The following is a 15,326-nucleotide window of genomic DNA, read 5'->3' on the forward strand; positions in this document are numbered from 1 at the left end:
ATTTTGGAGGATGCTGATTCATCAGGTCACCATGAGTTGGAAGCAATTTGATGGCACTTCACACACCCATCTAAAACAGTCCACTATTTTTGTAAATCCAAGGTCATGTGTGTTTTGCCCCATGCTTATAACTGCAAATAATTTGCCCCTTATGCCTGCAACATGGATGTCACAAATTCTTTGTGGGGATTAGAGTCCAATATGCTGAACTGTTTCTGGACAACAGCCCCCAGTGTGCATTGGCAAGTTTTGTCACATCACATCTCAAACATTAAAAAAAATAAAATATTGTTGGTGTGGTGGCAATTGCACAGTCTGTGGTGAGCAAACAGCTGACATATGGAGACAGCTGTTAGAGAGAACTATTTGTGGTTTCCATTTACCATCTCAGATTTCTAAACTGGCCCTTCTTTCATTTCCTTCTGGCTCTCCAGATACAGGGTTTGTATTCTGTGGAATGGAAAAATCCTGGCCTTGTTAATAGTTTATGAAAGTAGGAATCATATTCCATACATTTAGAGCAAGTGCACATGACAATATTCAACTGGAGTAATCATCAGTCCCTTTCCTCTGCAGATTATATTGTGTATATGCATGTGTGTGTGAAAGAGATTTCTAACGGAATTCTCAGTGCCACTCCCAGAATTCTTTGGGAAAAAATCACAGTGAAAGTGATATAGAACCTATAAATATTTGGAGTAAGGATAAAACTATAGAGCAGGGATAAATAACCTTTCAGGGTGGTATCAGCAGGAGTGTCATCTGACAATAGCCTAAAATTTTGGTGCCACTAGCCTGAAAACTTCGCCCCCTGCTGGCCAACAAATGAAAAACACTAAAAATACAAAAAAAATTAGAAATGAGCCCAAATTTTTCTGCGCCCCCAGTGGTGGACACCCAGGACATTTGTCCCCAGATGCCCCCATTGTAGCTATGCCTCTGGGGTCAAGTGCCAAAACTCTTGCAGGTTCTACCTGTGAAGATGCTTGTGTGCCAGCAAACAGGTGATCTCCTTCCTACTGCTCGGATTTTTAAACACCATTTCTCTCGATCAGGTACCATGTCTGGTTGCAGGCCTGAAATGTTCAGATCCACATTGATGGTATCTTGCCATCGTTGCTTTGGCCGTCCGCATGGCCGCCGACCAGTAACCTCAATGTGATAGGCTGGCCTTGTATGCCGATCAAAATGGTTTGACATACTGGTGTTTGGTACACTTGCTGGGGGATCTCACTGGAGTGTGCGATTTGCCCACTCCTTTTTTTAATATGCTTGTCTTCTTCTGGCTTTGATCAAGTGAGAAAGAAATCTAGTGCTTGAGAATGCTTTCCAAATTGCCGGACATACTATATAGCAGTGGTGGCGAACCTATGGCACGGGTGCCAGAGGTGGCACTCAGAGCCATTTCTGTGGGCACACGTGCACACAGTTCATTATGTGGGGGTGGGTGGGGTGGAAAATCACCCCCCCACACACACATCTGGGCTAACCTGGGCATGATCCTTTACCTGGGAGTAAGCTCAGTTGCTGGCAATGGAGCTTGCTTCTGAGTAAACCCTCCTAGGGTAGTGATTCACCCATTAGAAGCGTTGCACGGTTGCTTCTCCAAGCTTACTCCCAAGTAACATGCGCCTTGGAGCCAACCGTTTTTTCTAAACTAAAACCTCAGTATTCAGGTTAAATTGCCGTGTTGGCACTTTGCAATAAATAAATGGGTTTTGGGTTACAATTTGGGCACTCGGTCTCGAAAAGGTTCGCCATCGCGGCTATATAGCCTATTGAGCCCCATCCTGAAAAAGTGCAAAAGATTAAAAAAAAATAGTTACACAAAAATCTCCTATGTGGTCGTTTCGACCTGTGTTTCATCTCTCTCTCCCCCGCCCCCCCATCTTATTTTTTAAGAATGATTGAAGAGATTAAACAAACTTGTTGTGGCCTTGAGCTACAGAATGAAGATGTCTATATGGCACCTAAGTTTGGAGACTTTATCCAAATGGTTGTTCGGAAACATCGGGGAGAAGATAAGGAGGAAGAACTGGTAATAGATTATGTAAGTTGATTTTTCACTTTCTCTGATTTCACATTCTTTCACAGGATATAAATAGGAAACTGATATTGTGGTGCATGAAGAAGGTGAGGATGGAGAAGTTTGGCAAAACATATGCAACATTTATATGACACCCAAACTCTGTTTGGACATCAAGAACAAACTGGTGTTTGACTATAACTACAAATCTGATTTATTTTGGGACTGCACATTCCATCACTTGTCCTCCCAAAATTTATGGATAATAAACCTACTTATTGAGGGAGGAAAAACAGCAGATTTGCTATGCTGACCATGTGTGGCCATCCCCTCACGACAAACTAAAACCTCCTAAATCAAAAAGTCTTCCATTGCTAAACTGCATGCAGCAGGAAAGGGAGGAGTATAAGTGAAATAAACCATGCTTGTGTTTACCACACACACATGCACCTACACAAAAAAGTATTTAGACAAACTTGTTGAAGATGGGTATGATTTTTATTCAATTTTCTTCTCATTGGTGTGATGTGATAATCACATGTATAGTTGGGCATTTGCTGTGCCTTTTCTTTACCATCAAAACATAATGTTTACCTGTGTGTTGCATATAGGGGAAATTGAACCATGATTTGTTATGCTGTTAGGTTTCAAAAGATGTCAACAATATGACTGTAAAGATGCCGCATCAGTGTTTTATCAATGGACAGTTTATAGATGCTGAAGATGGAAAAACATACGACTCTATAAATCCAACTGATGGATCAGTGAGTAAACTATTTGATGTACATTGTGCCTGCCTACCCACTGAAGTCATTGTCAGTGGCTCTTCTCTTTGTGTCCCCACATTCTGAAGCTGGGTGGGTACTCAGGATAGGACTTTCTTAGTGGTGGCACCTATACTAGGGCTCATTCCGCACACGCAAAATAATGCACTTTCAAGCTGCTTTCACAACTGTTTTTGCCGTTCCGCACAGCTTCAAAGAGCCCTGAAAGCAGCTTGAAAGTGCATTATTCTGCGTGTGCAGAATGAGCCTATGTTTCTCCAATAGCAGTAGTCTAGGTGGGATGCAGGGTTTTCATAACAATGATTAAGAATTTGCTCTCTTTCAATCCCTGTGTCTACCTTCAAGTCTTCTGCCAACCCTCCCTGCCAGGGATTATCCATTAAAGCCACAACCATAGACTTTACTCTCAACAGTAGTTCTATCATTTTTCATGTCTTTAAAACTTAGCATAAATGATAACTAGTTGGCTTTAACTATCCCTGTCTTTTATAGTTTTTAAAGCTAGTTTTGTTAATGATATTTCATCAGTCCTCTATCATCTTATTCTGTTTTAATCATTGGTTGTACCTGACTTTTTACTATATTATTATTTTATTGTTTATATCTTGAACCAACTTGGACATAGTGATTTAGAAGAAGAGAAGAGTTTGGATTTATATCCCCCCCTTTCTCTCCTGTAGGAGACTCAAAGGGGCTTACATTCTCCTTGCCCTCCCCCCCTCACAACAAACACCCTGTGAGGTGGGTGGGGCTGAGAGAGCTCCGAAAAGCCGTGACTAGCCCAAGGTCACCCAACTGGCATGTGTGGGAGTGCACAGGCTAATCTGAATTCCCCAGATAAGCCTCCACAGCTCAAGTGGCAGAGCAGGGAATCAAACCCAGTTCCTCCAGATTAGAATGCACCTGCTCTTAACCACTACACCACTGCTGCTCCTTTAGGAGGGATATAAGTCTTTTGAAAAAATGCATAAAATATTGCTAATCACAGGGCGTTTGTTGTGAGGGGGGGAAGGGCAAGGAGATTGTAAGCCCCTTTGAGTCTCCTGCAGGAGAGAAAGGGGGGATATAAATCCAAACTCTTCTTCTTCTTCAAACTCTTCTAATCCTTCCAATTTTGGTTATGCTCAGGATTAAAACTGGAGTGTTTGATATTCAAGGAACCCTGTGTTTTTCCAGCATAATTTGCATGGGTGAATTAGACTGCAAATCGAGGCCCTTTCAGATAACCATTCCAAAACAGATGTTAACCATTGTTGGCTTGATTCCAACTAAAGCGATACAGGGATAAGAGTTTCATACAGCTGATTTCAATTTGTTAATGAGCTGTCTCTAAAGCTCTCTGAAGTGCTCTGGCCCTTCCCCCCTTTTTTCACAGCATGTTCTTTTTTCCGCTTTTCAAAAACATTTTTAGGCTTAGTGCCATAGCGCTATAGCACTAATTTTAGAACATTAAAAAAGCCGAAAAATAACATATTACAAAAGAAAAGGCATAAACAAAAGTGGTCCTTTTGAAAGAGCTCCAGGCATTTTAAATAGCACACTGGAACAATTCAGAAGCACAACAAAGGACTGATAATGAGAAATCATAAAAGCAGCTGAGCCCCAGGATGCTAATGGGACACAAGCCCACTATGTCTGAAAACATGGGGAAAAAAATCTGTGAGCAGACAGGAGCCAAAATGATTGTGTCTAAGGCCATTTCCGCATGGCCACGCTGGGGGCTGGGTCAGCGTACATGATGCCGACCCAACACCCCCCACCCGGGACCGTTTGCACAAACGGTCCCGGAAACTACCAGGAAGACGGCGCTGTGCTGCGCCATTGCCCGATCGACTTACCTTCCCTGCGACCGTCCAGCGCATCACCGAGGCCAGGGGACACGCCCCCCTGCCCTGCACCACTGCTCCGGAGTTGCAGGGCAGGGGTGTGTGTGTCCCCAGGCCTCGACGACACACCGGACGGTCGCAGGGAAGGTAAGTCGATTGGGAAAGGTGGGAGGGATGGCGCTTTCCAGCCACTGCTGTTCGCACGGCAGTGGTTGGAAGCCGCTGTTTCCCAAAAAACTCACTCGGGGAGCAAGGTTGGGAAACAGCGGCTTCATGCCGCTGGGGAGGAGCGAGGGCAGCGCAGCTGCGAAGCAGCTGTGCCCCCCATGCGAACAGCTCCCTGGGGATGGCGTTTTTGCCATCCCCAGGGTGCCGTATTTGGCCCATGCAGAAAGGGCCTAAAATGACACAAAAAAATCCACTAGCAACCTGCTCCTAAAAGTGCAGTTGGAAAGGGGCATGAATAATGTGTAACAATGAATGTTGGTTCTAGTGGGTTTTCCAGGCTGTGTGGCCGTGGTCTGGAATGAATGAATGAATGATGGATTCACTTATTTGTCCCTTCTCCCCATGCAAAACTAGATTGCATCATAGTGAAGAGAAGCAAACCTTAAAATCAAAGCAAAACCTGAGCTAGTATCTCCCTATCTTCATGACAGGTGATTGCCCAGGTGTCCCTGGCTACAGTCAGTGATGTTGACAAAGCAGTAGCAGCTGCAAAGGAGGCCTTTGAGCAAGGTGAATGGGGAAGAATGAATGCTAGAGACCGAGGGAGATTGATGTACAGGTATAGCACATTTCAATACGTTTGCATCTTTTTAAGCTGTTGTGTAGCTTCTGTAAAATCGTGATCTGCTCCACCGGAATGTTGTCATGAACTTTCCCCCCTCATATTACATTACAAACTCAGATCTATCTTTTGCTTTGTAAAAAGGAAAAATGGAGCCCCAAAAAATTGAATTCTGCACCATGTGCATCTTGTTCAATAAAATAAAATTTACCTATATTTGCATGATGGGTGTTGGTTCTGCTGGTCGAGGAGCTCAGCTTGGGAGCACCTGCCAGGAGGGCACGAACCTTATCCCAGATGCCAATACAATTGTTAGCAGGTCCATACTAGCACCCTTCCCTTTCTGTTGCGTGCTCCACAGATGCAAATTAATTAAAGGTCTTATTTGGACTAAGAGTGGCCTCTTCTTCACGTGCGGACTTATGCACTTTCAATCCACTTTCACAATTGTTTGCAAGTGAATGTTGCTATTTTACACAATAAAATCCAGTTGCAAAATGGATTTAAAGTGTATTATTCTACATGTGCAGAAGGGGCCAATGACTCTGCTGAGGATCTTGCTTCATCTCATCAATCCCAGAGCCAGCAATCTCCTTGTTACAAGAATTTGTCCCAAGGGGAACAGGGTGGGATGTCTTTAAGACATTCACCATTTAAACAAAGGCTCTTTCATGCCTTTAGTGCAACATAATGTTTGCATCATAGCAGCTAGTCCACTGCAGTTGTCTCAGGAAAGCTCCATTCAAGTGTCAATATTTTCTAATGAGAAAGAATAGCCATAGTGTAATGCACAATTACTAGTTCCAGAGATTAAAATAAATCAGTACAGGCCAGTTTGGATTGCTACTAAGAAAGTGTCTGAACTGGTATTACCTTTCTTCCATTTCAAATCCCTCAAGAGCAGGGGCGTAATGCCCATTGGGTAAGGTGGGTATCTGCCCAGGGCACCACCTTGTGGGGGGCATCAAAATGCAGGGTTCGTTTTTGGGTAATTTTAGTGGTTTTCCATTTTTGGCCTGCAGGGGGTGCAGTTTTTAGGCTAGCCATGCTGACAGAGGCTGATGGGAATTGTAGTTCCTGAACATCTGGAGAGCCGCAGGTTCCCTACCCCTGGGCTAGCGGCACCAAAACTTCAGCGTATCATCAGGAAACTGTCCTTATGCTACCTCCCAAGTTTGGTGAGGTTTGGTTCAGGTAGTCCAAAGTTACAGACTCTCAAAGGGGGTGCCCCATCCCCCATTGTTTCCAATGGGAGCTAATAGGAGATGGGGGCTACAGATTTGAGGGTCCATAACTTTGGCCCCCCTGAACCAAACCTGGGGGGTATCATTAGGGAAGTCTCCTGATGAGACCATGAAAATTTTGAGACTTTGCCTTCAGAAATGTGCCTCCCCCCCCAGCCTGCAACCCCATTGACAGCAGTGCAGAAAACTCAATGCAGAACAAAGATTCTTGGGCAAATTTCTAGGATGTTTCTGCAGGGGGTGCATTTTTGGACGTATGAGCACCAAAATTTCAGGATATCATCTGGAGACTGTCCTGATGGGACCCCCAAGTTTGGTGCAGTTTGGTTCAGGGGGTCCAAAGTTATGGACCCTCAAAAGGGTAGCCCCCATCTCCTTAGCAAAAAATGGGGGATGGGGCACGTGCACCTTTTTCATCTACCATGACAGCAAGATTTGATTTTTTGGCTGCTTTTGATTAAAGAACACAACTTTCTAAAGTATGAACTCAAGTCAACATGTTTTTATGAAACAAGGAACAAAGCTGTAAGGTGACAAGGTCAGCAGGTTTATGAGTCATTCTAAAACTTCTTCAGAGATTCATAGCAGTGAACATCATCCCAGCCTCATGAAAAGGTACTGACAATATGAAGATTAAAGGCTGAATCTTATTGGATATTTTTAGAACAGATTTATTGTACTCATTCTTTTGCAAGTTGTGTTCTTTGTTGTATTTCTATTTATTTATCCAGATAGGCCCTTTGTTGTATACAACTATATTGTTAATTGCACATTATTGTTTTTGTTTTCTATGGTTTTGCTGTTTTCCTAAAAGTAGTATATCTGTGTTGGTAGATGAGTGCCTGTAGCAGTTACCCAGTAGTAGGTTTTTTTATGTTGTTATTGGATCCTTCTTTGTTGTATTGTTGAATCCTTCTTTGTTATATTGGCTTGCCTTCCACAATTCTTTCATTTGTGTCTTTAATCAATACATTTCTTGTTCATGAACAATGATAACCTGGGAAGAAAAGCATAGCCTGTTTGCTCACAGTCTGAAAATCAAACTCAAGAAAAATGACAGATTCCTATCATATGTATTTCAGTTTCAAACAAGACCAGGTAATTTGGAACAAGATTCAAGCAGAAATTCAAATGAGGGGAGCATTCCATAAGCATGTTGTTGAAGGCTTTCATGGCCAGAATCAACTAGCTATTGTGGGTTTTCCAGGCTGTGCTGCCATGGTCTGGTGGTTTTAACTCTTAATGTTTCATCTGCATCTGTGCCATAGAGTGAAACACATCCTACTGTGACATGCCTCTAAAGATGCCAGCCAAAGGTGCAAGCAAAACATTTTGGAGCTAAAATCATGAAACCACAGCTACGAAGCCCAGAAAACAGCAGCTAATTCCATAAGCATCACTGATTGTAATGTTTCAGGGTATTTTTATATCACAGTGGATTGGATCAATGAACCAACAATGGAATGAGGTCATGAAATGGCTCTCTCCCCAGGTAGACATGTCCAAATCCCACAACCCCAAGTAGCTCATGAGGGCTGGTAGATGCCCCAGATTATAGTGAGACATTGTGGGGAACCTGTGAAATTTTTTTTTTTACAATTCTACCCTCTGTGTTTTTGCAATATGAAAATCACAATACTCAAACAAAAGAGTGTAATCATTGCACTAAAGTCAATGATTCCACTCCTGCCAGTAACTAATTCAGGGCATTCATTATTCCAACAATAGGTTCTAGATCAAATCAAACCTGAATTTTCCCTTAAAGTTAAAATCACTAAACTGAGACTGTCATACAAGAATAATGGAAAAGGTAATAATGCTAGGAAAAGTTATAAGAAAAGAAGGACCAACATGAAGTGGACTGTCTCTATTGTTAGTGTACAAGACCTGAGCAAGGCTATTAATGGTAGGAATTTCTGGAGGTCATTAATTTATTCAGTTGCCATAAGTTGGAAGCGATTTGATGGCTCACCTGTTCATGCAGACAAGCCATTTTAAGTTTTGTATTCTGTGTCTGGTTCTGTTCTAAAGACTTGCAGATCTGATGGAGGAACACCAAGAAGAACTGGCAACCATTGAAGCCATTGATTCAGGAGCTGTTTACACTCTAGCTTTGAAGACTCATGTGGGAATGTCTGTCCAAACATTCCGATACTTTGCTGGATGGTGTGACAAAATACAGGCAAGCCAATACTGGATATTCAGGGAACAGAATGGTACTATACTTTATATACTTCAGTGTTATCCTTTCTGGATGATCAGTCTAAAGCACCTTAAATGTCAATCATGTATGACTTGGGAACAAAGAAATCACTTCACAAGGTATTGTTTCAGGTGCAAGAATATTGTATGTTCAGATCTAGCTACTTTTAAGTTCACCAAAAGAGTGGGTGATGCACAAAAAATGAGGAACAGCAAATGTAGACCTTTCTAGCAGCCCTGAACTGGAACAGGGGATAGCACCTGGCTTGAAGTGGTGTGGCAGGTCCCTCTTTTGTAACGGAGCGGAGACTGAGCTTTTCTATGAGCCTCAGATTGCCATTTCCTCTGTAGTTTCCAACACTGACACACATTTCTCCAGAATTCAAACTGCAAACATGTATGATGTGATTCTTTCTCCAGATACTCCATCCCCCAACATTTTTGTTATTAAGCATCTGTGCACAGTGTAATTGCCCAGATGTTCTGAACACCTGGAAATGCCAAATTTCTGTTTGATACAAGGAACAGACTTGCATATTCATGTGCAAGAACATGGACTTGCACCACAGGGAAGTGACTGTCACTCAACTGGCTGTGTGGGTGTGGAGGGTACCAGGGAAAGAAGCAGGTACCTGGGCATCCTTTTCCTTGCATCTGTCTGAAGCTACTTTTTTGAGCATAGACTTGGGCAGGCACAAGGTGATTGGAGGGACAGTGATGGGAATAAGCAGCTGGTGCCCCTTTTGTCCCCATCACAAAATTAGAATGTTTTCCTCTGATTACTTTTTTACACACACACACACACAGAGAGAGAGAGAGAGAGAGAGAGAGAGAGAGAGAGAGAGAGAGAGAGAGAGAGAGAGTCAGAAGCACCTCTCTTTAGAAGGGAAAGTAAGAAATGCTTGTTCATTTCCAACTGAGTTCCCATTTCTGTATTTCATTTTGGGGATAGAGTGTGTGCTATTATGCCATGATTTCAGTGAGCTAGCTTCTAAACTTTAAGAAATAAGAATTAGCTTTATACCCAGCTTTCCTCTGCTTTTAAGGAGGCTCAAAGGAGCTTACAATCACCATCCCTTCCCCTTCACAACAGTAATAGGTGGGGCTGAGAGTTCTGAGGGAACTGTGACTAGCTCAAGGTCACCCAACAGGCTTCATGTGGAGGAGCAGGGAAACAAGTTTGGTTCACCAGATTTGAGTCTGCTGCTCTTAACCATCCTGGCTCTGAATTGAGACATCTTTGTCCCTGCTCAGTAACTTTTGGGTGAGCAAATGAGTAACTGAGGGGTTTGCTTGCCAGCATTTTCTCTTTAACTTCAACAGAGAAAGCATCTGTGCTGCAAAGTGGGGGACAGACAATGAACAGGGAAGTTTGCATGAGCAAGAGGTCCATGCATGTGTAGAGATCTACACATGTGTAGAGATCTGGTCTGGGAAGGAATCACATGCACATACAATCTGTTCCACTTTTGTAGAATGCAGGAATTAAACTGATTTGCTAGGATGTAATCCAAATGGCCAAATGCACATTTAGTTATACATGTACATAATAGTTATACATAATAGTTCTTAGTTCAGTTAGGAAAATACTTAAACTAGATTAAATATTGAAGGCAAGTTTATGTGTAGGAAATTCCACAGTGAAGAGGGTGAAAGGTGGTGAAGAGGAAACTGAATGAATAGCACCACTCCTGTACATTTAACAACATTTGCTTGTTGGGATGCTTTTAGGGAGCATTCTATAATAGCAAAAGTTATTCAAACATATATTGTTGATGCATGTTTAATTGCCACTGTAGCTGTTTTTTAAAAAAAATTGTTTCTTGTTTAGGGGACTACCATCCCAATTAATCATGCACGTCCAAATCATAATTTAACTTTCACCAAGAAAGAACCTTTAGGGTAAGATTAATTCTTTTTGCTAATGAAAGTGGACTACATTAAACTTTTTCTAGTTGCAAATCTCCTCAGTCTGTGTTTTGAGACCTAATTTTGTTTCTGCATTATCTTGTTTTTTGTCCAAATTGTAGCGTCTGTGCAATTGTCATTCCTTGGAATTACCCACTGATGATGCTTGCGTGGAAAAGTGCAGCATGTTTGGCTGCTGGCAACACCTTAGTTCTGAAACCAGCACAGGTAACATTCAGAAGAGCCAACAATGACTTGAAGTTAGACATTGCTCTGACATAAAGGTCAGCAGTCCTATTATATAAAAGGCCAACCATGGTGATGATGACTAACTTCCAGCCAATCACCACCCACACATGGTTTGGGGGTGGGGCTTACTCTGAACACAGAACGCCCCACAAACAAAACAGCAGAATTTGCACGCTTGCCCTTCTTTGCCACTGCTGAATAATTACAATCACTGTACTGTCTGTAGTTACCTGAGGAGGAGCAGGCACAGGTGTCAGTCACTCCCCGTGGGAGGTCGCAACTGCTGACGGCTGCAACTGCACCATTAACTGTGTGGCAGTACAGGCATCCAGGAAGAGGAGGAGGAGGAGGAAGGCAGTGATATAGGCCTGAAAGGGGAGGAAAAGCAGGAGGGGTCGCCCCCCTTAGTGACTGCCATTACCCCTTATGTGTTGATGTAAGGATGAGGAGGGAGCTGATGACACTGGGCCAAGGGAGGGGGGAAAAGCAGGAGGGATTGGCCCCCTTGGTTTGTGCCATTAAGCCACAAGGGTTCTCAGAAACAGCATGGAATACATGCTGGGGGTCTACGTGTGCAGGGGGGATTTGCAGAAATCCAACGCAAATAGAAGAACCAGCAAACCTAATAGAAGGAGCCTTAGGATATATGTTACAGCCACATTAAAATGTAGTCTATTCAGAGCTTCAATGTATGTACATCTGAACTAGATCATCAACCTGGTTATCCTATGCATTTATACTTAGGTCACTCCTCTGACTGCCTTGAAGTTTGCAGAGCTCTCTGTCAAAGCAGGATTTCCCAAGGGTGTTATAAATATTCTACCTGGTTCAGGTAAAAATAGTGATGCAAACGGAAGATACATATTTCCTATTGAAAGAAAAGCGTGGGTGGAGTGGAGTGTGGCACAGTTAAATAATCAAAGCAGTCTCTAACTCCATGAAGATTCATTCTGTTTCACATTTATTATCTCATCCAGGTGGTTTAGTAGGACAACGTTTGTCTGAACACCCAGATATTCGAAAACTTGGATTTACTGGTTCAACGCCAATTGGGAAACAGATCATGAAGAGGTGAAGTATTTTATGGATTCTTACTGTTTTTAAATTTTCATATTTTCAGGACATATCCTTGACCCGGAGAGCCTTCCATGCTGCAAAGTGCATGACCCCTGCTGGGCATGAGTATCTTCTCCCAGCATGAAGTAGTAGTTAAGAGTTGGTGGACTCTTAATCTGGAGAACTGGGATTGATTCTCCACTCCTCCACATGAGCAGTGGACACTTATCTGGTGAACCAGATTTGTTTCCACACTCCTATATTCCTGCTGGGTGACCTTGGGCCAGTCACAGTTCTCCCTAAACTCTCTCAGCCCCACCTACCTCACCAGGTGTCCATTGTGGGGAGAGGAAGGGATATGAGTTTGTAAGCCCTTTTAAGTCTCCTTACAGGAGAGAAATGGGGATATAAATCCAAACTCTTCTTCCGCTTCTTCTGCCTTAAGTGCTCTTGGAACTGATGGCAATGCCTGTAGTGTGCACAGACGTTATTTGAGCACTCTCAGGAGCTTGAAATGAGACTTTGCCTACCACGGCCATGTAAACAAGTAAAGCGCAATTGGCATGGAGCCGCCTATTACAGTGAATGGACTTTCACTTATTGCATGGGGAAGGAATATATGAAGGGGGGAAGGGGTTGGTTAGTTTGTGTATATCCCATCTAGGCTATAAGGAGGTCTGGATGGCACACATAGTCCTTCCCTCCTTTTTTATTTTCACAACAACCCTGTGAAGGAAGTTAGACACACAGAGAGATTAACGGGCCCAAGGTTACCCTTGAGCTTTCATAACACTTATGGGGAGTTAAAACTAGCTCCTACGTTAACACTCAAATCTCTCCATTTCATGCCAGTATGGGCTGCAAAGTGTGGGAGGCAATGCTATTGCAACTGTGAGGCCAGGCCCAGGAAAGCTTATAGTGAATAATGATATGTATACTTCATCGTAGTTTTACTAAATTGACCTAGGGAGATAAGGGATGAATATACTCAGATTTAGAAGAGTATAGTTTCCCCTGACTGTTAAATGTCTGAATGCTTACCATGATACTCTTTTTAGTTGTGCAGTCAGTAACCTGAAGAAGGTTTCCTTGGAACTGGGTGGAAAATCTCCTCTGATTATATTCAATGACTGTGAACTTGACAAAGCTGTGAGGATGGTAAGTCTGCTTTCAGATACAGTACATGATACTAATTATGCATTATACCAGTGTTTAAGACATTTGTGACTTTAGGTCAAAGTGCACTTTTGAAGCCCACTGCGTGGCGTCACCCATTCTTACATCATGGAAGGCTTTGCTGTGCTGTACTTCATAGGTGTAAAACACTCACAGAACTCCATGCAGGACTAATACAGAACTGAGAATAGCTGCATACATGAAGCTGCCTTATACTGAATCAATCAGTATTGTCTACTCAGGCTAGTAGCAGCTCTCCAGGGTCTCAGGTGGTGGCCTTTCACATCATCTTCAAACCTACAACAGTACAGTCATCGCCCTTTCTAAGAAGGATGCCTAATAGGATTAATATAGCTGTAGATCCACCATTCCAGATGTCTTGTGATACTTTTTTGACTGAAACCTGACTCACTCCTGCAGTCTCTTCACACATTACAGAGTACACAGGTTGAGTCTATGGTCCTTACGCTGTACAACAGCAATATGTAAATTGCAGGTTCTTCTTAACTACAATATGTGTTGGTGCCTGGTTCAGGTTGTGACCGTGGTGCTCATGAAGAAGGTGTTTCAGTCTTCTTTACACATTGCCCTGATGTGAAACAGTCTGAAGAACTGCTGTTTGGTCCATTGAGGAAGCCCACACCTTCACAATCAGGCAGACCAGATTCTGAACAGAGTGAAGGAGTGATAGGTACAGTCCTTCCCTCAGCTCAGGCTCTCTGGTTCCTAATGTGCTTCAAATCATTCATGATTTGTTATCATTCATTTGCCCATTTGTTATTCCCACTTCAAGTGAGAATAATAATATTGTACTTGGAACTAGGAATGTGCAATGCTGCTCAAAATAAATCTGTATTTTTCAGATGTTGATATCAAAAAGCTGAAAAATATTGGTGTTTCATGATTCTAAATATTGATTTGGTATTTAGATCCATGCGATATTTTTTTATTCCAGTATTTTTTTACTCAATTATTCCTTATGGAGAATCTTTCTGGGGGGCTGGAGAGGCTGTTAGCACCAGCTACTGGTGCTTGTCCTCTAATTTCAAGTGAATTGGACCCCCAAACATGGGCCCTTTCCGCACGGGCCAATAACAGCACCCTAAGGACAGCAAAAAATGCCGTCCCTAGGGAGCTGTTCGCATGGGGGGGGGTGCAGCTGCATTGCAGCCACGCCGCCCTCGCTCCCCCCCAGCAGCGCGGAGCCGCCATTTTCCCACCTCGCTCCCCAAGCGAGGTTTTCTGAAAACAGCGGTTTACAGCCGCAGCCTTGCGAACTGCAGTGACTGGAAGGTGCCATCCCCCCCTTTCCCGAACGACGTACCTTCCCTGCGACCTTCTGGCGTGTTTCCCAGGCCTGGGAACATGTCCCCCTGCCCTGCGACTCCAGAGCTGTCATGCAGGGCAGGGGGGCGTGTCCCCTGGCCAGGGCAACGCACCGGAAGGTCACAGGGAAGGTACATCATTTGGTCGATGGCGCAGCGTTGCGCCGTCTTCCCTGTCTTTACTGGACCGTTCGTGCGAATGGTCCCGGGGTGTGTGTGTCGGCGTTGAATACACCAACGCACCCCCCAGTGTGGCCGTGCGGAAACGGCCATGGTGTCCCTACCCATCCTCCACCGATTCCTGTAGTTTTATGTAAAATGAAAGAATCCACACCAATGTACACTCTAAGAATCTCCCAAGCAAAATCTCATGGCAGACAGTTGCAAGTGAAACAAATCCAAAATCAGAGAATTCAGATAATGTACAACCTGAGAGTCTACAACTATGTCAAACTTGAGAATCCACATCAAAAAGTAACCCTGACACAAAGCAACTTGACTAAAGAATGTAACTTTGCAAAGTCAACAATTTAAATGGAATTTAAGAGAAATCAAGGCCCTATCAAGCCTGGAAAGACACAGACACTCCTCACCCCAAAAAGAAAAACCAGTCCTGGTGTGAGAACATCCCGAAACCAGTCCATTGAAACAGTTGTTGATGAACAATGGTTCCTTTATTGCAGGTCAGAATAGTTCAGAACAATACAAAGTACAAAGATGTCTCTGGCTGCCCCAGCCA

The 15,326-nt window shown here is 43.3% G+C and overlaps 1 protein-coding gene across 2 annotated transcripts in view; it reads left to right on the plus strand.

The window, feature by feature from the left end:
* ALDH1L2 (aldehyde dehydrogenase 1 family member L2) overlaps nucleotides 1-15,326 on the plus strand; it is a 37,966-nt gene that overhangs the window by 15,982 nt on the left and 6,658 nt on the right. Inside the window, exons 10-18 of one of the 2 annotated variants that reach the window (XM_048499834.1) lie at nucleotides 1,903-2,050; nucleotides 2,671-2,790; nucleotides 5,297-5,424; nucleotides 8,703-8,853; nucleotides 10,705-10,775; nucleotides 10,904-11,009; nucleotides 11,775-11,862; nucleotides 12,008-12,101; nucleotides 13,145-13,244. In XM_048499834.1, the coding sequence (XP_048355791.1) occupies nucleotides 1,903-2,050; nucleotides 2,671-2,790; nucleotides 5,297-5,424; nucleotides 8,703-8,853; nucleotides 10,705-10,775; nucleotides 10,904-11,009; nucleotides 11,775-11,862; nucleotides 12,008-12,101; nucleotides 13,145-13,244 (1,006 nt within the window). The remainder of the gene's footprint in view (nucleotides 1-1,902; nucleotides 2,051-2,670; nucleotides 2,791-5,296; nucleotides 5,425-8,702; nucleotides 8,854-10,704; nucleotides 10,776-10,903; nucleotides 11,010-11,774; nucleotides 11,863-12,007; nucleotides 12,102-13,144; nucleotides 13,245-15,326) is intronic. The other variant, XM_048499835.1, reaches the window with a different exon arrangement.

This window comes from Sphaerodactylus townsendi, linkage group LG06 (genome assembly GCF_021028975.2).
Source record: "Sphaerodactylus townsendi isolate TG3544 linkage group LG06, MPM_Stown_v2.3, whole genome shotgun sequence".
NCBI classification, from domain to species: domain Eukaryota; kingdom Metazoa; phylum Chordata; class Lepidosauria; order Squamata; family Sphaerodactylidae; genus Sphaerodactylus; species Sphaerodactylus townsendi.